The 26,606-nt window shown below is 36.0% G+C and overlaps 1 protein-coding gene across 2 annotated transcripts; it reads right to left on the minus strand.

Moving 5' to 3' along the window:
* Nucleotides 1-3,354: 3,354 nt before the first annotated feature.
* On the minus strand, nucleotides 3,355-25,650 carry LOC127979097 (oxysterol-binding protein-related protein 10). 2 transcript variants are annotated; one of them, XM_052584239.1, is made up of 13 exons: nucleotides 25,281-25,648; nucleotides 17,983-18,158; nucleotides 15,787-15,866; nucleotides 14,901-14,969; nucleotides 12,490-12,681; nucleotides 9,797-9,992; nucleotides 7,056-7,186; nucleotides 6,293-6,436; nucleotides 5,744-6,215; nucleotides 4,709-4,895; nucleotides 4,438-4,620; nucleotides 3,925-4,078; nucleotides 3,355-3,704 (listed from the first exon to the last, which is right to left on the minus strand). In XM_052584239.1, exons 1-13 carry the CDS (start codon nucleotides 25,433-25,435, stop codon nucleotides 3,639-3,641), a joined length of 2,205 nt encoding a protein of 734 aa, XP_052440199.1. In that variant the 5' UTR covers nucleotides 25,436-25,648; the 3' UTR covers nucleotides 3,355-3,638. The 2 variants fall into 2 exon arrangements, with proteins under 2 accessions (XP_052440199.1, XP_052440200.1); XM_052584240.1 differs by lacking the exon at nucleotides 14,901-14,969 and having other exon boundaries at nucleotides 25,281-25,650.
* Between the last annotated feature and the right edge of the window lie 956 nt (nucleotides 25,651-26,606).

Below are 26,606 nucleotides of genomic sequence, written 5' to 3' on the forward strand. Positions count from 1 at the left end.
TCTCCAAGGTGAACGTTATGACGACACACTCTTAGAAAAAGGGTTCATTGGGGTTCTATATAGAACCATAGGGTTCTTTACTCAACTCCAAAGAACCTTTTATGCTAAAAAGGTTCTATAATGCCAAGAAAGAACCCTTTTGGCACTCTTTCTTTAGGCTATTATTCATTCATATATTACATTATTCTGCAACATTTAGTATTTGTAATTAAATTATTGTTTGTAGTAACTTAATATCACATTTTAATCATGGTGATTTTTGGAGAAAAACTGAAATGGCACTCTTCGTGTGATATTGGTTATACATAAAGTGATATAAATATATACATTTTCTAACCCCCATATCTTGAATTTTCTGATCATTCACATGCATTCATAAATGGATTTGAATACACCCAATAATGCAGTGAAAGAACGCACTCAAAATGCACACGCTATGCATGTAACTTTAGCCTAGATGCCTGCACCTTTTTATAGGCTCGATTTGTTTGGTTTTTGAATATACTTGATACTGTTAAAAGGCACATCATTAAAACAAAAAATGAGTATCACACCTAACACGTGGAAAACGTAATTAGAACTAGTTACTAAATTAGTTAAAAATGCCTATCCATATACAGCTATGATTCGCGAACCCCAAACTGACTCAAATGATTCGCGAAACCGCTACGAACTCCCGAACTGATTTAAATGATTCGCGATCCCGCTACGAACTCCCGAACTGATTCAAATGATTTGCGATTCCCAAACTGACTCAAATGATTTGAGAACCCGCTTTTAACTCCCGAACTCACTCAAATGATTCGCGAACCGGCTACGAACTCCCGAACTGATTCAAATGATTCGCAAACCCGCTTTGAACTCCCGAACTGACTCAAATGATTCGCGATCCCCAAACTGATGATTCGCGATCCCGCTACGAACTCGCGATTCAAATGATTCGCGAACCCACTACGAACTCCCGAACTGATTCAAATGATTCGCGATCCCCAAACTGACTCAAATGATTCGCGATCCCGCTTTGAACTCCCGATCTGACTCAAATGATTCGCGATCCCCAAACTGATGATTCGCGATCCCGCTACGAACTCGCTAACTGATTCAAATGATTCGCGATCTCCAAACTGACTCAAATGATTCGCGAATCCGCTTTCAACTCCCGAACTGACTCAAATGATTCGCGAACCCGCTACAAACTCCCGAAATGACTCCAAAGATTCGCGAACCCGCTACGAACTCCCGAACTGATTCAAATGATTTGCGATCCCCAAAGTGCTCTAAACTATTTTAAAAGTGTAATGTATTTTTTTTTATCAGCAAGCTTTTAGTACTGGATTTAGAATCTTTCAATCCACGATTTGGTATAAAAGCATCATTTAGAAGCATATTGACTCAAACATTGTAGTATATGGCATGATAATGGCCTACTACCTAAAAAAAGGTTCTATAAAGCACCATTTGACAAATGTGCTATGAAGCTTAAGTGCCATCAATGCCAAAAAGAGGTATAGCAATGCTTAATATATACTTACCGTATATGTTGATTTTTATAAACATTCATTTTTATTCATCATTCATAATTAGGTTGTGCTCTGGTTCATGAAAATACTCCAGACAGAGGAACGTGTATAGTAGCTTACGTTCTTGAAAGAATGCAAGCCTTAGTTTGTTGCAAAGGAAAGCTGCTTGGTTTTCAGTGCTAATGAATCAGGCTTATAGTAAAGTATATTAATTAAAAAAAAACACCAATGTAAAATACAATCCAGAAAATGGATACATTTGCAGGTAGGTGAGTTAATGATTTAATCAGAGAGTCAGAGAGCTGTCTTGTGCATGAAATGGTGAGTGAAAGATTGGCCTTAATTACTAATAAGCCTGGTTCTGGAAGAGCTATAAAACTTGAAATTTGCCAGAAGCTTTTAAGTGAAATTAAAAGATAGAAGGTAAAGTAAATGTTGTTTAATTGACATACAAGTCAAATTTATAAGATACAAAGGTTGAAATTATTGTAAAAAGTTACCAAAGCAGTTTTTCCTATTGTCACTTCCATACGGTTCAGACAGGGCCTTTCCTGCTATAAATATACTGAAACAATATTTTATATTATTTTAATGTGATAATGATCACAGTGCTTTATACTTAAAGTTCTTGTTGTTTACTTTTATTTTTAAAGAAAGAGAAAAATTAAAGAATGAAAAAACAGTCACTCTTTAGACCAACTTGGCTTTGTTTCTGACATGATAAAGTATATATTTTTAATGATAACTCATGACTTTGAGAGTGTTCACAACAAATTTACATTTATAGCTTTGTATGTTTTATGCAGTTTAATTACAAAAAAATTTAACTGTATGAAAAATACTAAAATTCTGCCTCATTGGACCGATGTTCACTGAGATCAGTTAAATGAAGATCCCCGTGTCCATAGACGAAGGGTAAATCAACTCCAGGGTAAAGTTAAAAGTAGCATAATGTTAGTGTAATCACATGATAAACCCATCTTTTTAGGCAATATGGGTGTTTTATCATAAAATAATGTTTAATACGACTCGAATACAAATACAATTTAAGGTGTCCCCATCATACTGTCTAAAACACACGCCCTAGTCAAGTTTATTAGATCCATGTTGCACAGTGAGAAATGCAGTGATCTGCTAACACCGTACAGTGGGTTTTGGCCTTTAAAAGTGCATCAGAATTGCGGTGGAGCAGACCGATATAAAAGCTCTCGGGTAAAACCTCATTTAATGGCCAATTAGTTTGAACAATAGCGTTCTGTCAGCAGCTCTCAGTAATTAGCAGTGACTCATGAAGAGGATATTGACTGACCAGACCATTCATTTAACATTCAACTCAATCACAGCACCATCAGCTCACCTGATCAGTCAAAACACAACCATTTTCATCCGTTTAATGTCTGCCGATTCATCTCAAACATAATATCATCACTCATTCATCTGTCAAGAACATGTGCAGATCATATTTCACCACAGAATACTCGTTTATTTCTTAACTAAACATAAGAAACTGAAGCTTATTTCAGGACCATCAAGATATACTTAAAATAATTGTGAAGTATTTCTATATTGTGATTGTATTTGTTGTACAACTAAGTTAAAAAATAGGATATTACAGTAATAATATTTAGGTGGGAAATGTGTCATTTTTATTAAAACAATGGCACAATGCAAAAATACATAATGTATTATTTATGAATTATGAATTCTATAATTATGATAAAATTTAAATTATACAATGTATAATTTAAATATGAATTGAATTATGAATCATTACAATTTAATGAATTATATTAATGAATATATATTGGGCTGAAATATGAGCTGAAATACTGAATTTGATTCTGAACATTGTTAAATGACGTAAATCCATGACTCTCTTAATCTGTTAACAAATCATCTAATAACAGATCACAAATTACTGTGTACATATTACTGTGCATATTCATAAAGGCTCGGTTATAATCATGAAAAATACTATATCATTTAAAGTGTATAAAAGATCTGGTCTGTGTGTCCATGTTCTCATATATACACACTGGATCTGTCTGTAGTGTGATGCACCATTATTCTCCTGTTTTTGATTTTTGCTGTTTGTTCTCAGTCCCTGTGTTAGTCTGATCAGCGTTCGTCTTCCTTTCTTTGATTTGTTTTCCATAAGGGGTTTTGGTAGACCCATCCGTCGCCCTGCAAACACAGACAAACACCTTCATCAGGTTCACACCATAGACACTCCAGGAAAACTGTTCAAATGGTTTCATCGTAGCTGCATCAGAGAGATAAGCTTCACATTAAATGGTCCATTTGATGTTTTCTATTGCATTTAGTTCAGATTTAGAGTTTGTAAGGTTTCAAAACCAGTGTGTAACTGCAGACGTGTCTGAGGCGGTTTCAGTCATGAGCGCACCTCTTTGTGGAAGTATTTGGGTTTCCAGGGCATGTTGTTGGCAGCTCTCTGTCTCTCGTCTGATCGCTGGTCTTCCTCTAACACATGCTTGTGTTCAGTGGCCAGATCAACGTTTCCTTCCTTCAGTGCTGCTGTCACATGCTGCCAGAGACGCCTGACATCAACAACACAGAATATCACAACTATATCAATGACCACAAAATAAACATTTGTTAAAAATACTTTCAAATCAGCAATATTGAGATATACTATTACAATTTCAATAGCTGTTTGCTATGTGAATATATCAAAGATAAAGATCAAAACTGTCAGCATCGTTACTCCAGTCTTCAGAGTCACATGATCCTTCAGAAATGCCAAAGTGAAATTAAGGTCACAATAGATTTCAAACAAATGTTGCTCTTTTGAACTTCTTTCATCAAAGAATCCTAAAAATATACATACTGTATATCCATATACATATATGTCTATATATATGTGTGTGTGTGAAAATATGTAATCAGACAGTTTTACCTGGACTCGGTCTGGCCCTGTTTCTCGACGGGCCGAATCATCTTCCTGATAACGGGCAGTTTGTTTGTGTCGATGACTTTGGTCTCTCCACTGCTGTAGATGAACTCCAGAGTCCCGTTCCACTCACCCTGAGCTTTACACACCACCGTCCCGCTGGAGTTTTGCTTCACCTCTGCACTGACCCTGAACACACACACCTTCATCATCATCACCATCACTCATAGGCTTCTCATTACATCTCATTTCAGAATCGGTTACATTGCTGACTGACCTGTGAACTTTGCCCCCGTAGAAGGGTTTGGTGTGGAATGTGACGTTGGCCGAGTATCCGGTCTTAGCGCAGCTGATGGTGACCTTTCCTCCGAGCTCCACCCACGGCACGGTGAGGATGGATCGAGCGTACGCACTCGGGAATGTAAACACGTACTCCTCCCCGTGATCACGCAGGTACAACACACCTGAAGAGCACAGAGCAAAACCCTAAAGCTAGACTGAGCACATCAGCACAGATGATCAGTCTGGTTCACATCACACCGACGGGTCCAACGGGAAAACAAACTCCACTTTCCTGAACGCGTTCACATTCACATAAAACCTTTCACCCCTGAACTGAATTGTGATGTGGTGAAAAGTATCTGCTGCAAAAAAATTATGGAATAAATCTCATGAAATCCTGATTCCAAGAAACCTAAAGGAGAATCATGCATACTACATAAGATATATATATATATATATATATATATATATATATATATATATATATATACAAACACATACACATGTATAACTTTACACAAGAGCAACTAGTAAACATATCATAACATAACATTACACACTTTAACATATGTAAGCATCATAAGTCCATCTCCTGTTGCATATTTGTTTAGTGTTTTTGACTGTTTTTGCTAATAAACTGGGCTTGATCTGTGCATATTTTTTCCTGATTCAAACTATTCACTAGAGAAAGCAATATCACAGATAAAGGACAGTTTGAAGTTAAAACACAGTTTTTCACTTCACAAGACATTATCTGATGGACTGGAGCAGTGTGGATTATTGTGGATCATTGTGATGTTTTTAATCAACAGTTTGGACTCTCATTCTGACGGCACCCATTCACTGCAGAGGATTCACTGGTGAGTAAGTGATGTAATGCTAAATTTCTCTACATGTGATGAAGAAACAAACTCATCTATCTCTTGTATATCTTAAGGATGAGTACATTTTCAGCTCATTGTTATTTTTGGATGAACAATCCCTTTAACTGTAAAATTTACTAGCAACCTCTGAGTGAAAATTGACCCACCTTCTCCCACCATAGAGACGCCCACTGACATGCCCATGAACTTGCTCTTGGTCCAGATGTGTGTGTTGATACACATGCCTCTTTCAGCACACTCACAGTAAAACCCTGACACCGGAGGATGATGGGAAACCTGCTCCGCCACGAAACGCACCCTGTAAGAGTCTGACCCCGCCCCCGTCGCCTCCTGATTGGTCCTGGAGTTGGTCTCAGTCCTCATTGGGTGGACTCGATCTTGTGGAACCTCCCACGAGCAGTGGAAGGTCTCACCCAGCACCGGATTGTAGGGCTTCTTGGCGACGGCGCCCTTACGTCCTTCATGGAAGGCGGTTATGTAATATTCAACAAAATGCACCATACGTTCCTCCGGGGTGCTTCCGGCGGAGATGGACAGGAACAGGTCCGGATGCGCCATGAAATTAGCGTACATCTCCAGCAGTGAACGCTTCTCCAGGATGAAGGTGGGAAGAACAACCTGCACACAGATAGACACTTTAAAGTCCAATGTAACTCTAATGTTACCTGAAACTGACGTGTTGTTGTGATTCTCACCCGTGTGAGATCCATGCCCAGTTTGAGCTGAGACAGCAGATGCAGAATGACGCTCCTCTGGTCGTCTAACACACCCAGATCTTCTTCAGTGTTATCATCTGAATCCATCACCTCCTCCTCAGGAGAAATCACATCCACACCATCCTGTAGCAGACACACACATCACACACATGATCTCACACAACTAACTTATGCAACAATATTCTATACAATGAAAAAAAGGATGAATTCATACATACATATACATACATTATGTATATATAGCCTATATTATGAATATCATTATTATCATTAAATACATATATAATTATGTTACTAAAACCATATATAATTTTTTAAAACAATCAATTTCAAATAAATGCTGTTTGATTCAATGTGCTATTCAATAAAGAATCAGAAAAAAATCAGTTTCCATAAAAACATTAACTGTTTTCAACATTTCAAACATAATAATCAGAAATGTTTGTTGAGCAGTAAATCACTATATCAAAATGATTTCTGAAGATCATGTGACACTGAAGACTGGAGGAATGATGCTGGAAATACAGCTGTGCATCACAGGAATTAATTACATTTTACTATACATTTAAATAGAAAACTGTTATTTTAAACTGAAATAATTTTTTACAATATTGCATTTCTAATGTATTTTTGGAAAAACAAATGCAGCTTCAGTGAGAATAAAATTTTAGACATTTTAAAATCTTACAGACCCAAAACGTTTGCATGGTAAAAATATCTATAATGCGCAGTATTGCCTCACCTCAGTGTTCTGCAGCAGGTTTGTTTTCCTGAGGGAGGGCGAGGGCTCTGTGGAGCTCTGGGTAACAGCACCGTCGTTCCTCAGACGTTCTCCTGAGGGGGACTTTTGGACGGTCCACACAGGAACATTATCTGAAGGAATGAAGAACACATGACCAGCGGCCAGTAGTTACACATCACATCACATCAAAACTCAAAACCAAATCAATTAGTGACCTTCAGTCTGCGTTCAGTCTGACCCTGATAAAAAAGAAAAAGAAAAAACGGCCTAAAGTGTCTTACAGAGCTAGTTGACAAATGCTCATCAAACTGAAACTAGAAACCAACTCAAACCAGCAAACCAAAAAACCTAGGTGTTTTTTTTCAGCAGGAATGAATCACATCTTTCAACACAAACATCATATGCTGCTTTGAATGGCAGTTTTAACACTGTATTATTGTTATTATTTTTATATATAACCAATTAATTGTAGATTAATTCAGCAGCAGTTCAGTGTGTAGAAAGATGTGAAGCATACTGATGCAGAAACATCTCAAATTCTCATGACATCATGTTCAAAGCGTCATCAGGGCTGCATGAACTTGGCATCTGCTCTCACAATATTTCTGATCGGCTGATGTCAGGTTTTGCACATTCAGCCACCTACATAACTGGGATGCAAATACAGTTAGTCCTTTTGATATTGTGGCCCACTAAGCTTTAGATTATTTGCATTTTAATGTGCTCATAATAGTTATAGCCCTTGTGGTGAATGGACCTTCAGATTCTTAAAGGGGTCATATGATGCGATTTCAATTTTTGAGTCCAGCCCGGTATCGTCACATGTGGCCATTCAGTGTAAAAAGACAGTACAAGTCATTATAATTAGTAATTATGACCCCACTGGATGCAACAAATGCCTCGTTTGTAATGGGTTTTATTGGTTTTGTCTGGTTGTGCTGGGAGTCTGCATCACACTGTGGTAAGGGGCGTAACATTTCCGTCACACGCTTGAGGTATTCGGCCAATCACAATGCATTGGATAGATGGCCAATCACAGCACACCTAGCTTTTCAGACCAATGAGCTTTGTAAAAAAACGACACATTTCAGAAGGCAGGGCATAGAGGAGCAACAATAATGTACTTTATGTGGAAAATAGGAAAACCTTAAACCACATAAACGCATCAGATTACACAAAATACACAAAATAATGTTCTTTTTAGCAACGTCATATGACCCCTTTAAAACTGTAAATCACAGGGAAAAATGCTAACAATTTAGTACATTTAAAAAAATATATATATATAAAAACACAAAACATGTATTTTAAATTGTAATGCTATTTTACAATATTACAATTTGTACTGTATTTGTGATAAAAATAATAATAAATATTCAGAAACATGTTCCCAAACTTTTGAACTGTAAATCCACAGCGAAAATAATTAGATAAAATGTCAAAAAATACAAGTGTTTCTTACGACCACGATTCTCCTCCAAAACACTACATCGGACAGCATCAAGCATCGTTTCAGATTAACTCATTCTTTTGTGAATCAGGCTGGAAAATAAATCATCACACAGACCATGCAGGGAAACATCCATGCACAGACTAGAACATGTGAAATGTCCCGGCTGATCACTGTGATGTAAAGCAAACTGATCATGCAAACAAAACACACAATATGTATTTACCTGATTAGTGTTACCCTCATTTGGATCTGCAGGCCCCGCCCCATTCAAAGCCCCGCCCCCTCAATGTGTGTCACTTGCCCACAGTAACAGACCTCAGTCAGAGATCAAAGATGCCATCTGAACTCATTCCTTTAATTCATTTCCGTAACATCACAAACATTGTACGTGATCAGTTTTGGACTCAGTCCATACATCAATTCAGTCTCATTTCAAACTCATCTGAAGCATTCAGGGTGAGAGAGGAACAAGCATTTTCACTCCCATACTTTCAAAAATATATGTTTTACAAAACAGAATAAAACAGCATTTAAAGAAATCTAAAACAAAATGCAGTTCGTTCTCTCCAAACACAAGGAACAGAACCTGAGATCTGAAGATTAACATTCAAAACTGAAAATACAAAAAGAAAATACAATATTCAGATAGGCACAGAGTCATTCAGCTCTCAAGTGTTTCTCCTTGAAGAAAGAAAGACATCTAAGGTGTCCTTTGATATCAAGGAGTTCTCATTTTGTTCTTTTAGTTGAACACTCACTTCTTTTAGAGTGAAAAAAATAAAATAAAAATGCATAACGTAAAATCAAATAAAAAAAAATCATGGAAATTGATTTTGACGCCCAGAGTGAAGCACCTGAGTCCATGTCAGGGGCGATCTGAAATGTTTTATTGGATCCACCGGGTCATTTTGAGTTTTCAGGCACCTGCGTGTGTGTTTCTTTGGCATGTGGTTCGTCCAGCATTGAAAAGCGACTGGAATCAGATTCCAAACAGTCACACGAACCGTGCATTAACATGTTACACAAATACGAATGATACAATCAGGCACAGAACTGAATGAACAAATGATTCAAATGAAGAGCCCAAATACAGATGAACTCACACAAACAGTGAACATGCAGCATGAACGACGAACAGCCCTTCAACAGCAATTATTGCAAACGTTTAACTGCATGGGGCCCGTTAGATACGGACAGGGGCCGCAGTCGACCTCGCCCTGATCTTTGGCCGGCTCCGGGTCTGACAGCAGAGCCACGGGCGTCTGTAGGGTGTCCGTATTGGACTCACCGGAGGGCGGCCCGTGGTTATGTCCGGTGCTCTGCTGTAATATATTCAGGCACTCGCCGAGGCAGCTCAGAGTGGCGGCAGAGGTGGCTTTCAGCAGCAGCAGGTCCTGATCCAGACAGGACAGGGATCCTCGCGTCGGCAGAGACTCGATGGACTCGACCAGACTCTTCTGCTGACCCTCAGCCTGGTTCATAACCTGAAGAAATGAGGAAGGAGCTTAACTGTTGTCTACCAATAGGTGGCGCCATTCAGCTCACGCTTAAAAATAAAGGCTGTTTATTGGCATCAATGGTTCTATAGAGAACCTTGAACATCTGTGGAGCTTTGCAAATACACAAAAGGTTCTTTAGTCACAAAAGGTTCTTTAGATTTATAAAATGCACTTTCAAAATGATCCTTTTATGGACTGTTCACTGAAAGGTTCTCTGGGGAACCAAAAATGGTTCTTCTGTGACATCACTGCAAAAACACCCTTTTAGAACCTTTATTTTCAAGAGTGTACATAACTAAGTATAACACAACCCTTGGGGTTAAACTGGTACAAATATCATGAGAAAACTCAGTTTGAAAAGTCTGTTTCTATAATAAAACACTGATTCTGATGTAAGATGTTTTTTTAAAGAAATGAATACTTAAATGTCATGAAAGCTGACATTTATGACATTGCAAAAGATTTCTATTTCACATAAAAATTGTTCTTCTTGAGTTTTCCATTCATCAAATAATTCTGAAAATGAATATGTATCAGTTTCCACAAAACATTAAGCAGCACAACTGTTTTCCACACTTATAATAATCAGAAATGTTTCTTGAGCAGCAAATCAGTATATTAGAATGATTTCTTAAGATCATGTGACATGTGTGAAAATGACATTTGACATTTTAAAATATATTCAAATAGAAAACAGTTACTTAATGTAATAATATTTATCAGTTTTCCTGTGTTTACCAGTATGTGTGGTCTTGGTGAGCAGATGAGACTCCTGAGCACATTATTGTAAAGAATCATCATAATTTTTAATCAGATATTTCTCCATCTCTGAAATGGCTGATGTAATCTAGGGCCTGAAATAAAAGCAGTAAAGTTTCCGCTGTGGTTGATGCAGATGATCACTCGAGCCGTGTGTCGACAGATGTGACAGATGAGGTAATAATGTTTCAGCTGACGCAGGTCTTATTTAATTCTCTAAATGATACTCTGGCACAGAAATAAAGTCCAACAGAGTTCAAACTGACACAGTTTATATGAGGAATACATTTCTGTGACGCTTCTTTATGCTCAGAGCTTCAAAATCCAGCTCAGTCTGATCCTTATTTCCATTAAAGGAAAGAGATGTTTCTGGAGAAAGTCTGTGTGAAAATGCAGTATTCACATTCATGCATTTGGCAGATGCTTTTATTCAAAGAATATTACTTATATATATATATATATATATATATATATATATATATATATATATATATATATATATATATATATATATTGCATTATGTATTAAATATTTTACTGTTAGGGAGCATCCACATGCTGCTAAAAGCAGTGTTTAGATGAAAATGCAAATATGTGCTGCCAAATTTCCCCTCAATAACAAAATAAAACTAAAATGCTAGTAGTGAGAAAACAGCAGTTAAGAAAGCATCTGATCATAGGAATGTGGATATGTTTGCACAGCTCTGCAATTCACCAGTCACATTTATTTTTAATAGCTTTTTATAAAATAAATCACTATAAAGCAAGCAGCTTTACAGTATTAAATGCACGTGCATACATAAACACACACACACACACACACACACACACACAGAGTGTTGCTTTCCATTAGAATCACAACATGATTTTCTCCTATGAAGCAGCTCTCCAATAGTTTGATTTGCACAGATTAAAGCTTGATCGAGCTCACATAATTCTGACCATATATTTGATTTTATCTTATTATGGGAACTAATTAAATTCTTATGCTGTGTTGAATTCCTTTGAATTTCAATTCAGTCAATCCCTCTTCCTAAGTCCAATTCAACATCCTGTGAAATGTGACAAATTCACTTCACATTCATGGACATAAATGGAAAAGAGCAAACACACACACAAGAGTATTTAAATTGCATTTGAAATTTCATCCATTAGATTACACAATTTTAACGTAAAGCTGATATTTGAACATAAACGATAAACTTAAGGTGAAGAATGCTTGTCAGTCATATATAAATGAAACGGGTCAGATTTCTGCTCTCAAAAAAAAAATCATGCCATAGTTTATAATTAATTAGGCTATTTGCAGTTTTTTTTTAAATTTAATTTAAATAATCATATTTTCAAAATGTATTTATTTAAATTGTTTAAAATCTGCATAACTCTTTTTATTGTGAAAACAATTACATTTAGTCAGTTTGAAGTATGGACATGTTTCAAATATGGCTTAATGTGGAACAAGCAAATTCAGTCAAATTCTATCAAATTAGAAAATGGTTTTATTTTTGTATTACTGACAAGTATGCATAATATAAAGTTTATTAGTTTGTTAAAACTATGTCATCTTAATGGATGGAAATTGTTTATCCAATTCAAATACATAAATCTTAAAATTAAATATAATATTTAGAGTGTTTTTTAATTCTACATTAGATCAGACAGGAGATTGGTCAATAATTAATTATTCTCCATCATTGCAGTGTTTGAAGCGTGTGTGTCTGACCTCTTTGACCTCCAGGAGGCGCTCTGGGTACTGGTTCTTGGCACGGCGGGCGGCTGCAGGCGACTTATGGTGCGTGATGGTAACGATGTTGTTCTGAGGCCCGTGGTGAGGCAGATGTCTCTGAGATGCAGGAGAGGAAGACGGAGGGAGGTGAGGAAGCAGAGAGAAACTCCGTGTTCTGCCCGACGAACCCTGAGACACACACATACACACACACACATGAAATCCAATTCAGATACACATAATACAGTCTAACGGGCAGTGAATGCAGAATTACAGCTTCATTCACATCACAATCACACTCCAGAAAACACAAGCTACAGACGTCACTACCAGAGAAGATTTCACTATCAAACTCACCTTCACATGACTGCTGAATACACGAAAGCATCAGAACTAGATAAGAGTCTGATGTATTATCACAAATACTGAAACCTTCAACATCCTAATACATTAACATATGCAACTAATAAAATGATGATTAAATCATTGTACATAATTTCAAATTATACTAAAATAACACAATCAAACAATGTTTAAATGCTGTTAATGCATGTAATCTTGTGGTTTCTAAAGTTTGTTCTGAACATTTAGAGCGAATTAAAACAGGATTTTATCACACATGCACAGACATCAGCAAAGCATCTGTTTATCACTAAATTGGTAACTTATAAATCAAACCTAGATGTGATGTGTAACAGAAGTCGTTTGACGTGTCTGTGTGGTGAAGAGTAATGATCAATGAGTCAATAAGTGAAATATCAGCCATGAGTGATTCACAGAAATCTGAAGAGAACTGCGTCTTTACACTAAGATTAAATCTATAACACCTGGAAAGCTGTTTTCAGTGTGGAATATGTTGATTAATTAATACATGTGTATAGCTGGGTGTTTTGATGCAGTTTGTGGCTAATGGGTTTGTTTTTGTGTTTGAGCTGCTAGTGTCATATTGAGTGTCATTCACACAGATTACTGTACTTCACAATCACACAAGCGCCTGCTACTTAGTTTACTGAGAATTCAGTGTGTTAATTACAACAAGATGATGCAATTAATCACAACAATTCACAGCCTTGAATATAACACTACATGAGTCTTTAAATGAAGTGAATCACAGAGCTGAAGTAGGTCAGATGTTCACACAGACAGGTGTATCTGTCTCTGTCTCTCTCTCTCTCGAAAACACACAATACAACGCTATATCTCAGGTGAACAGAAGGGTGTGCGTGTATGTGTGTGTGTGTGTGTGTATGTGTGTGTGTGTGTGTGTGGGCGAACACATTCTGACAGTGAACTTGGGCACAAAGCAGTCGAAGCCAAATGCCGTCCCACAGGCCTGAAATAATTTTGTAAATAAAACGCTCAATCTATTTAGTGCAGTGTGTGGTGCAATATTTCTGGCCAAGGACATGATTAGACATTTTATCAGTGATCTTCAATCTTATTAGTTAATGTATTAAAGCATTAAAACTGCACCAAATCATATTGCAAGAAACCTGATGAATCACAAATTTTGTCATTGCATTATGACTTAATGAATCAAAAATGTCCAATAAATACTGTTTAGTTAGATGAATCATTTTATAATGTTACCTTCAAAAAAAAGAGCCAAAAATGAATAATTGAATGAATAGCACAACAAACAAATCTCTCATCTTTGGGGAAAAAAAATATTTTTAGTGCTTTAGGCTTTGAATTAGTAATGCAACTATGCAACAACAAAAAAAAATATTAAAAAAAATAAAGTATTTTTTTATACTTGAGTATTGTTGTCTTTTTTTCCTGATAACATCTCAAAATCCTTGAAATAGGATAAGAAAGATATGGAGTACGACAAAACACACTTATATTTAAGATACAGTCTATAAAAACAAGTCATTATTTCTCATGCAGAGTTCTCTCAAGTACACTGATCTCATTTCAAGGACTTTTAGTGTTATTTTAACTGGAAAGCTAATTTAAACAAGTATGTAGGTAACATTTAGCTTTGTGGTTAAGAGTTTAAAATGTGGCCATTGAAAACTGCTGATGGTAATATTGGTGCAATTTGTATTTTTTCATATTTTTGTATTTTGAGGCTGCGGTGTGAGATTAAAAGTTTTTTTTAAAGATTCAGAAACAACCCTGTGAAATGAAAACCAGAGGTAGTATGTGTGTGCTAATGCCCTCAGCAGTGACTCCAGATCTGTCTGGATCGATGTGTGTGATATCAGTTCCTGAGGAATCTGAGAGAGCCAGAAGAGGCAGAATAAAGCATCTGTTCTTTACTCAATGAAGCTCTGTGATCATGAGCTGATGAACAGTTACTACAGCACCACATTAAGCTCTGTGTGTACAACAATCAGACACTTCAGGACATGAGACACCTAATATTAAACCAGAGAAAGTGTGTGTGTGTGTGTGTGTGTTACCTGTGTGTCAAAGGTGTTCTGAGTTCGGTTGACACACAGATGCTCGTCACAATCCTTCAGTTTCCTCATCTGTGAACAACAACTGATCAGATTACAGATCTTACCATAGAGCACTCAAGATGATATATATATATATAATATAACTGGAAAGTCATGTATATTTACTAATTTACAAGTGTTATTTACAAAATTATGTCTATATAGTTTCCATTAATTTGATTTCAGTTTATGTACATCAAGTTAAACTAAATAAAAATGACAAATGTTTCTTTGACAGGTTAATTTGATTTGAAATAATATATATATATATATATATATATATATATATATATATATATATTTTTTTTTTTTTTTTTTTTTTTTTTTTTAAGTAGTTATAAATATTAATAGTAGCACTGAAGAATTTTTTTTTTTTTGTTGCTATAACTATTGTAGGACTGCCCACAGATTAAAATAAGTTTGAGGACTTTTGAATATTGTTGTACACAGTGAGAGGCCTCAGGGCCAAAAAGACTGAGATCCACTGTCTGAAACTATATTAGTGAGCTTATCTCATAGATCAGATTAGTGATCTTTTCTATCTCCTGACCTTAAAGAATCCTCACAGTAAACCATGCACATGGTGAGATTTACATAAGAAGCATCAAAAGGACCATTCATGAGTCTTTTCAATTAGTGACGACACACTGAATGTCTTCAGGAGTCACTCGTCATTATATCTCTCTGTATTAGTGAAGATATTTAACCCTTACAAGTATACAGTGCACAAAACCCCAAATCTCTCAAATGCAGAAAATGGATTCTCCTATAACACTTTCCCTGCATCAGACATTCTCCACAATGTGAGTGTGTGTGTGTGTGTGTGTGTGTGTGTGTTCGCACAGACCTTGGCACTGCTGTCAGAGTGGCGTCTGGTACACTCTTGTAGCTGCGTCATCCACAGCTGCTGTTCTGTGGAGTCCACCGCTGGGACAGAGGAATTATGGGAGAAAATATGAGAGAGAGAGAGGGAGAGTAAATATGCAAATTGTTGCATATGCATTATAGTCACTATGGAAACAGCTTAAAATATGCATTTCTATTATATCATGTTGGATTGGGATTTAATGTCCAAAACTGTTACTAAGTAGAGAACTAACTAAGAATTAACTAAAATGTAAATATAAAAGTAATTCTACTTCAAAATCTAAATAAAAACTACAGTATCTCACTGATACTAAAATAACACACTGTTCTTTCACAATGACTGCCGAGGGTCAGACGAGTGACCCTGAACACAGCATCACTTCCACATTCAACAGGAAGTCAGACTATTCCTAGAGACAAAACAAGCTCCAGAGAAACACTTGAGCTGAAATCATCAAACTTCACTGAGCTTCAGCAGAGCGTCAACATTAGAGCCGGAATAAACCAGAAACAGAGCGTTAATGAGAAACAGAGCAGCAGCCGCCCAAACATTAACACAACACACACACACACACACACACACACACACACACCACACACACCACACACTGCATCTTTAGAATTATTATATTTCATGATGGTGTTTTAATCTGGTCACATCAAATGTATTTCAAACACAAGAGTAAAAATCAAGGGAACAGACAAACATTAACATTACAGTTAATCATATCACAGGAAAACTGATGCATCAGGACACATTTTATAACTGAATAAAAATCTTTTTTTATGTTTTTTTTTAGCTTGGCTTGCAACTCCTGATTGTGTTACAGGTGCCAAATATATGAGTAAAAATAAATACATTAAATATGCAATAAATACCTAATTTCAATATATAATAAATAAATACATTTAAAATGTATCAATATAAAATAAAATAAAAACATGTAAAAATGAATAATTAAATAATAAATACACATAAAATTATACTAAATAAAAAAATCTAAAATAAAAAATGTTGACTATAATAAATGAATAAATAAATATTTTTTAAAGCGGGCAAGCTTTGATTCATGTTGAATTTAAGATGACATGACCTGATTTCCATCATCAAGACTCCTTTATAGGCTTCATAGCTTAGCCAGAAGAGAGCCACCTTGGACCAGCTACTAAAGCTCCCAGTAAATACCCAGAAGCCCTTGAGATGCCAGCAGCGAGCAGATCCTCTGAGAGTCAATGTGGCAGATGTTCTTCCTCAGATGTTTCTCAGTTATTGTTGCTCATAGAAATAGATGTTGTGTCTCATCAGAACATGCAACCTTCATCAGAATCCATTTAATGCTCATTTAATGAGTAAAACAGCTGTCAAGCATGCTTCATCACGGATACGCTTCACTCCGATCCGCTCGGCATTAGCAATTTAAACAAGCTCCCACTTTAATTAGGAGATGAAGATGCTTCTGTAACGAACAGGAGATGAACTGACTGCAATTAACAGAGATGCTAGGAGAGTCTTTCTGAACAATAAAGCTGATGACACTGACAGAATTCATTCCTGATGCGCAGCTAAACTTTCAGCATCATTACTCCAGTCTTCAGTGTCACATGAGCTTCAGAAATCATTATAATGTACTGATGCACTGCTCAAAAAACACTTCTCATTATTATCAGTGCTGAAAACAGTTGTGCTGCTGAATATTTTTGCAAAAAAAAAAGTAATTGTTTTTGGATTCTTTGAATTGAAAGTTCAAAAGAACAGCATTTATTTGAAATAGAAATTGTATAACATTATAAATGTCTTCACTGTCCATTTTTATCAATCTAATGCATGCTTGATGAATTCTTGGAAAAACAAATCCAACTTTTGAATGGTAGTGTATAGAAGGGACATCCAAATGGAAGTGAATCATCTGTTTAGATCACAGTTTCTCTCCATATGCCAGGACAGGCTGAGAGACAGACTGAATGCCAGCGAGACTCTCAATACAAAAGCCTCCAGCACTACAGAGAGAAAAATACTGAATAAATGCACAACTCCTGCATGAAACATGAATCTCCTAAAGAGAGGCCACTGGTTGCTGTGGTAACAACCCAGTACTGCTTTGTGAAACAAGTAACCTTTAGCTCATCGTCTCCTGAACGCAGAGACCTGAGAGTCACAAGTGCCAGTGTGAAATACCTCTGAGTTTGAAGAGCTCCCCATTGGCCGAGCTGACGATGAACATGTGAGGCACCTCGTCGCTCGCCGTCACAGACGCACCAATCAGAGGCAGGGATCCGCGGGGCTTCTGACTCCGCCCCTGCTCGCTCACGAAATACTGCAGCTGACCCACTTCAGGGTCCAACACAAAATACCTGCACACAGACAGATTAACATCCATCACCACACATTCATAAAGTCAAGCAACACCTCTTGAGTGAAGAGAGAAGGACTGCACTGCACCATGTCGGAAACACTATATGATTTTATTTTGAAATACTTGACAGAAGATGCAAATCTGACAGTCCTGTGGTGTGGCATGCTTCATTTAAAACCCCATTTTAACACTCTTTTACAAGCAGTTTTTATGTGCTCATATTAATAAAGAGGCAGTTTGTCATACAGCAGGACTATTCAAAATATTTATTTCACCTTATATTTACTTCTGAAATCCCTCTGGCCAGAGGCCATGGCTCCAATCACCCGCTCTGACAATTAGAGAGTGTAAATGATAGTGGAAGTCCCAGCTCAGCTCTCTGTGTGATTAAACCGTATGAGAAAGTGCACATAACAGCAGCTGAACTACAGAAAACCAGAGAAGTGCACCTGAAGAAGTGTGTTCCTCCAGTCTGCTCTTACACCACTGACAAAACCAAACAAGCCTGGAAAACTGTTCGTTCAATGATTCATTTTCATCCTATAAAGCAAATGCAGATGTTTTTTTAGATGTTGTATTTTTATTTGTCTTACTTTCTCGTGTTTTTATGATGGTGTTTTCAGCATGTATAGCATAGAAACATCCACTAAAACACAATAAACCACACTATTATGAGTAAAAGATTTATGTAAACATAATATTTGGGTATTATTCTCAACCCAAAGAATCTTTTGCATTTAATAAACAATTGTAAACATTAGTAACTGTATTATGGAAATGGTCAATCCCAAATATGCGTTTAAAATTGAAATAAAATAAAAGTTCAGTATTTCCAAAAAGCAGATCTTTGGTTTTAGAATGCACACAAAAAGAAAAATGATTTATTGAATAAGTGTGCAAGTTTCATATTAATATAATTTTTTGACAATAAAATAAAGCAAGCAAGAAATGGAAATAAATACATTAAATGAATGAAGAAAAAAATTGGGAAATATTTTCAGTCCTTACTAAATAAATTAAATAAATATTTTTGTTCAAGAATGCATACACAATGAGCACATATTTAATGTAATTGTTTACTTATTGCATACATTTTTTAAAAACTTTTTGTAATTCTTATATATACTGTATATAAAACAGAAAGCCTGCAAGCGTGTGAGTGAGGATGCTGTTGTGTGTGTGTTTGTGTTTCTCTCTAAAGCGGATCGATGACTCTCTGTCTGATCGCAGCAACAGCAGCATTGACCAGCAACAAACTTCAACAGAGAGAGCTACAAAAAGCACACACACACACACACACACACACACACACACACACACACACACACACGCACATGTTTGACATGTTTAGTAAAAGTGAAACATAGATCATAGTGACAGGCTCATTTTTCCACATGCATTATGAATGTGTTTCTATAGTTTAGTATATCCATACAGTCGGCCAGTGCTAAAGCAGCATCTGCTCATCCTCATCTGGACAACTGACAGCTTGAAAACAATCAATAAAGCTTTGGAAATAAAACAAACTGCACTTAGTAAAATGCTAAATTAATCACAGCTCAAAAACTTGCATTGCTATGCGTCATATACTGTACATGCACTTACCGTTTATCTCGTTTATAAATCTACAGTATTTATGTTGCAAGTTGCGACATGTTTAGATGATTTAATAGTCTGTGTTTAATTAAAACCATCCCACATTTCCTTATTTTGGCACATGAAGTAAGCAGATATGATCTGGTCACAGATTTTTTGTGATTTCCATTATTCTATAAATAAAAAATTTATTTCAACAAGTAAAACACGTATTTAAACTCCAATTATTATTTTTTTCCCTCCAGTTGATGTTTGTAATGTGATTGACCTTTGGTTTGCTTCATGCTTAAGTTTCTTTATAGATAAAACGACTGAAGAAAATACTTCCAGAAGTGCTCTTCTGGTTCACGTGGCATCGTTTAGTTTCTGAAGTATAAATTACATTTGATCATGCAGCTGTATAGTAGGCTTTTTAAATGGAGGCAAAGAAAAGGTACATTTCATAATATAGATGATGGAATTAGAGTGAACATTTGAGTCCATTCTCTCCGAGCTTTCTCTCCTCGACGCTGCTCTTTATCTCATAAACTCCAGCCTTCAGGCACCAAACATTTCAAAATGTGCTCTGACCCCAAACCAGACCCTTTCAAGACCATATAATCATGTTCACAAAGACATAACCCAGCAGCTCTGATCCTGTAATAGAGGAGGAGCTGGATTTACCATCACCGAAGCACACAAACACATTAAAAACGTGCTTCATTCATCATACTGTAGGAGCATTGAGTGTATTCAGTTGTGTGGCCTAGTTACACAGACACTCGCAGCACTGGGATCACTTCATTTCTGTAAATCATTCACTTTTACAGATATTGTTCAAGACAGATGCTTTCAAGTCTAGTACTACATTACAAACCACGTTTACAAATGAAACTGGTGACCATCTGTACATGTTCTGTTTATCTATCTCATGCATGTGCACATCTATCTATCTATCTATCTACACACACAAACACACACACATACACACATTAACCTTACAATTATAAAATAATGTTCATGTAAATGATATTCATATTTATTTATAAGTTACATATTGCCATAAACTTTTAAATAATTAGCAAGTTAAATAACAGTGTTTCCTGCCATGCTATTTAGTGCTTTTGTATAAAAGAAGGCGATGAGAAAACAGATTTGTGTTATGTTTGTGCAAAACATAATGCACTTTACTCACAAATGAATTTTGTTAGCAGAAATCTTCACAAACGACTGATTAATGGGTTTAAATCAGTCTAATTAACTTGTGGAAAGCATCAGAGAAATAACTGGATTAACATTTACTGACTGATACTGAATGTTTCACTCTCACTACACAGCTCTGTTGTGATGTGTTTCAACGGTTTCAATTTAAAAATAGAACGTTAAAAAGAAACCGTCTGTTGTTTTGAATTCTGCAGGAAACACACACAGTGAAGTGAGTCAGAACTGCAAAAGAAAGCGTTGGGACACAAACACGTCAAGATTTGTCGCCCACGGCACAAATCCACCTGTGAGTTTCTCCGTTCCTCAATCAGCTCCAGTAACACAGAAATAAAACCCCAGGTGGACTTCAGTTTCTGCTTTACTCTGGCCCTTTAAATCTACATTTTCCATGCTTTAATCATCTGTTCACTGAGATCTGTGTCTGCAGAGATAAAATTCAGTCACACAAACGTGTCCTAGTAATCTGAGAAAGGTCAGAATCCCAGAGTAGAGTTACATTTCTATTCTTCTGCCTGGCTTTTCCAGGCCCTGTATTAAACCTGGTGAAAGAGTTACATTAAAAATAAAAATATACTGTATACTGTAGTACTGCTGCTGCAGTATAAATGAATGTGCAGTTTACTGTACGACTGACACCAAAGAAAACTGAAGTACAACATACTGAACAGCTTCTACAGCCTCATCTTCATTTACCTCTAATTAAATATTCAATCTCATTTCCATACAGCAGAAATGCCTTTTGTAAGTGTGTGAGCTGGAAACCTTCATGGCGTATCATAATTGATAGATAAGGTACTATATTTTGGATGTTTTTGTGATTTCTCTCATCAGTAATTAGTCTGTTCTTCCGATTAATCAGCTCTAGTTCATTCCCAAAGAAATGTCTGCTTGCATCTCAACAAACCAACAACAACAACCTTGAAAATGCCTCGAGAATATGTGCAGTCATAATTCAACAACTGAAAGAAAGAAAGATAGATTTACATTTTGAATATAACAAAATGTTTTCAGTCCCTTTGTGATGGTTGAACTTTTCTTATTACATTAGTTTCACGACAGTTAAGCACATCTATCTATCACTCTCTCACTCTCTCTCTCACTCACTCTCTCTCACTCTATATATAATATTATAGAAAATATTGAGAACTAAAAAAGAAATAATAAATTAATAATTCCACAATGAATCTTAACTTTAGTCTTTAAAAAATAGCTTTTCTTTTCTTTAATTTATTTTATGAATTATATATTTGTATTTTTATTTTGGGGTGAAATGTCACCTGTAAACATGCCTATTATCGTTAACATAAAAAAAATCATTATTTTGAATAAAATACACATTAACTGAACTTTTTTATTATTATTCCAGCTAGTTTCCAACATTTACATTTTAATTTGGTTTAACTTGATGATATAAAAAGTAGTATATAGATGTGTTTTTTTTAAGTAATAAAAATGACAAAAGGCAACAACATTTTAACAAAAAATGTAAAGTATAAAAATAAAAACTAATTTTTTAAAACGTAAAAGGATGATACTAAAATAATATTGCCTATAAGAGGAGTTTCAATGAATTTATAAATATTATAAACAAGCAGTGAGATGGAGGACAGAAAAACACACTGGATGATTAACATGTCTGATATATTCATACTGTATTTACATGATTCACTCTCCTGACAACAACAAGAAGAAAAGCTGCTTGAGTCACGTCCACCAGCTCCGAGACTGACAGTCCTGCTGAACACGGAGAAACCAGCGCTGAGCGTGTGTGTGTGTGTGTGTGTGTGTGCGCGCGTGTTCTCATCTCCTCCTGAGCCATGGTATGAAAAACACTGAATACAGGAGAGAAAAATCACACGAGATATCTTTAATATCTCATTTAGTTCTCCTGGACAGCAGGATATTCAGTGAAGAGCAGAATATCACTTAATCAAATCTTCTGCCATAATAAATCAAAAGGAAGGACATAGCATACATCAAATTCAAATCACAATATGAATTAGAGTCTCTATTAAACTGCAAACTGACTGCTATTTAAATATGTTATTATCCAACAGGACTGTAAAATAAAGTGCAACCACATAACAATCCTAACTATTAATTAAAATTTGTATAGGAATATATTAATCCAGATATTTTAACATCCAAGTTGTAATTCATACAGTAAAGTTCTGTTGTGCTACACTTTATTTGTAAAAAAAAAAAATATATTAATTAATTAAATAAATAAAAACACGATATTGTCATTTCATTACATTAAAAAATAATATTTTATGGAAAACATGGAATTTGTGAAGAAAATAAAATTGATTTTATGGGGCCCTAAATGTGATGTTTACATATTTCATAACTTAGATCTTGATATTTAAAAGAGTAACAACAATACGATTTTCCTCATAATCACAGCTCATAATCTCTCAGTCCCATAACAGATGGACTCTACTGAGTCAATGTAAACTCACGTCTGCATCAGCAGAGAATCTGATCTGAATATCAAAGTTCGTCCCATGTGTTCAGCGCACAGACACACACACAGGTCAGAACGTCCTAAAACACACACACATTTGCACAATCTTCTGCATGAAATAGACCTTGTGTGTGAAGAAACGTATTTCCGCCTGCACTGTTTTACAACTTACAGATGGACTGTGTTTAAAGTACAAAGTTCAGATTCGGATCTAGATAACGTGTGTGTGTGTATTTATTAAACTGGTTCCTGATCTCTTGTGTAATTATTCCTGAGTATCAGTTCATCTCAGAATCTCTCCTGTGAAACAAGCATCAAGTGTTTGATCAGTGACTAACACATCAGGATGACTTCAGCTTTAACTCAGCAAATACAAAAAGCTAACATGTGGCATCAATCTGGGGACTATAAGGAAGTTTTGTTATGATGCAACACTTTAGTAATGAAGGAGATTACGAAATGTAGTCACATTATGCCAGAATACACAGCAGATATGAGAATCATAACAACAATATATGACAATACGTGAGTTCAAAAGGAAGATTTCTAGGTGTTTGTGTGTATTAATACATGCATCATTTATTTTATTTTTCGGACTATAATTAATCTAAACGTTTTCCAACATTGTCCAATCTAATTCTATAACTATCAGTTTTTATGGCCCCATTTTAACCTACTAAAAACTTTGGACATTTGACACATCACACATTACATCATTTGAAATAACCAGTATGGAATACACACACACACACACACACACACACACACTACCGATCAAAAGTTTGTGATCAGTAAGACTTGTGATGTTTTTTAAAGAAGTCTCTTCTGCTCATCAAGGCTGCATTTATTTGATCAAAAATACAGGGAAAAAAAACAGTAATCTTGCAAAATGTTTTTACAATATAAAATAATGTTTTATATTTTAATATCTCTTAAAATATATATTTTATTTCTGTGATGCAAAGATGAATTTCTATCAGCCATTACTCCAGTATAAAGGGCATGATCTTCAGAAATCGTTGTAATATGCTGATTTATTATTAGAATTATTAATGTTGACAACAGTTGTGCTGCCAAATATTTTTTGGAACCTGTGATACTTTTTTTCAGGATTCTTTGATGAATAAAAAGTTAAAAAGAAGAGCATTTATTTTAAAATATAAATCTTTACAGCACTGATAATTAATCAGTTTATTAGAATGATTTCTGAAGACCATGTGACACTGAAGACTGGAGGAATGATGCTAAAAATAGGAATAATTAACATTTTAATGTATATTAAAATAGATAACGTTATCATAATAATATTTCACAATACTGTTTTTCCCCTGTATTTTTGTATATATGATATATGCTAAGAATTTCATTTGGACAACTTTCAAGGCGATTTTCTCAATATTTGATTTTTTTGCACACTGAGATTCCAAATATTAAAATCCACAAATATTGTCCTATCCTAACAAACCATACATCAATGGAAAGCATATTTGTTCAGCTTTCGGATGATGTCTCAATAAAAATAAATGGACCATTATGACACATTTGGACAATTAGGTCGTTTTATGGTTATGGTCACATATAAAAGTTCAGAAGTATCTGTATATAACAGTGTTTCTAGCACGAGTATCTAACGAACAAATAGAAATGTCATAGCTGAATAACTAACCTACATTTAACTAAAAAGAATAAAAATAAAAATGAATAAATCATATGTAGGTATTAAATGCATGTAATGTCACACGTGTTGTGGTAATAAGAGATGACAGACTGCGGACACGAGTTGAGTTCGGTCAGTGTAAACTTCATCACGCTCTCGATCGTGCTCGGTTCGGTTCGGTTCGGTTCGGTTGTTACCTGTTCTGCCAGCCCTGGATGAGGTTGGTGTATTTGCTCAGCACTCCCTCTATCCTGCGCGTGCGTCCGCGCTGCAGCGGCGCGATGTTCCCCACCGAGGACGCGCCGAACCCGAGCGAGGCCGTGGGCTGCGACGAACACAGCGGCTTTTCCATCGCGGTCCGGATCCCGATCTAAATCATGACCGGAGAGCTGGAACCCGTTTCCACCGCGCTGCGCCTCCGCTTCCCTCTGCCCGATGCCATATCCCCGCGGAGCGCGTCTCTCGCGGCTCTGTCCAGCGTGTTTCTGTTAGGAATCTGAGACACTCCCTCCTTCAGACCCGGATATTACAAACGCGTCCGAACTCTGCCGTGTGCGCGACGCGTGCGTGACGCTTAGCCTTTTTACTGAATCTAATTTCTCTCTCTCTCTCTCTCTCTCTCTCTCTCCCTCTGTGTGTGTGTGTGTGTGTGTGTAGTGCTGCATCACACGCTTGGACTATAATATTCTTCTAGTAAAGATAGCTCTGATAATCTCTACATTTTTGTTATTTTGTCTATGAACAGCAGAACCCTTTTATTTTCCATAAAGTACAGTAATGAAGGATCTTTATGTGATTGGTTCTCAGCTGGTTCTGTTACTCAAATTTGACATTGGACTTAATATGTCAGTCAAAGAAAACTGTTTCTGAAACAAAATGTCCTTAAACAGCCAGACATTGCAATGTATTTAATTTAGCCATGAGCAACATAATAATATTACATTTTCTAAATGGATAAACATTGGCTAAGTTGATTTATAAAGTTAAACTTAAAAAAAAAGGGTTCTGCAAGACCATATAACTTGAATACATGTTCTGGATTAATATGCATGTTTTATCAGTTTCGACTCTCTTGCTGATGGCACCCATTCGCTGAAGTGGATCCATTAATGAGCAACTGATTTCATGCTAATTTCTCTAAATCTGCTCTCAATGGTAGAAACTCAAGTGGTAGAGCATTGCGAGTTTGGGGGTTCTATTCCCCGGGAACACATGATAGGTAAAAATTGATAGCCTGAATGCACTGTAATTCGCTTTGGATAAAAGCATCTGCTAAATGCATAAATTTTATTAAAATTTTAATCTAGATCTTGAGCTTACAGTACATACTTCATAAGGAAGTGTGTATTTCATTCTGGATACATGGCAACTACAGCACTTGCTTGCAGCTAAGTGCACATGACTAAACTGTAATGCTTTAAAGCTGTTTGTAGCTTAAGGCCTGTTCACTTAGTAAACACTTTACCTGCCAGTGACCTGCAGAGAGAAAAAGTTTAAAAGCTGAAATAAACAGCACTTCCTCC

The sequence above is a fragment of the Carassius gibelio genome, chromosome B19 (genome assembly GCF_023724105.1).
Source record: "Carassius gibelio isolate Cgi1373 ecotype wild population from Czech Republic chromosome B19, carGib1.2-hapl.c, whole genome shotgun sequence".
Lineage (NCBI taxonomy): Eukaryota > Metazoa > Chordata > Actinopteri > Cypriniformes > Cyprinidae > Carassius > Carassius gibelio.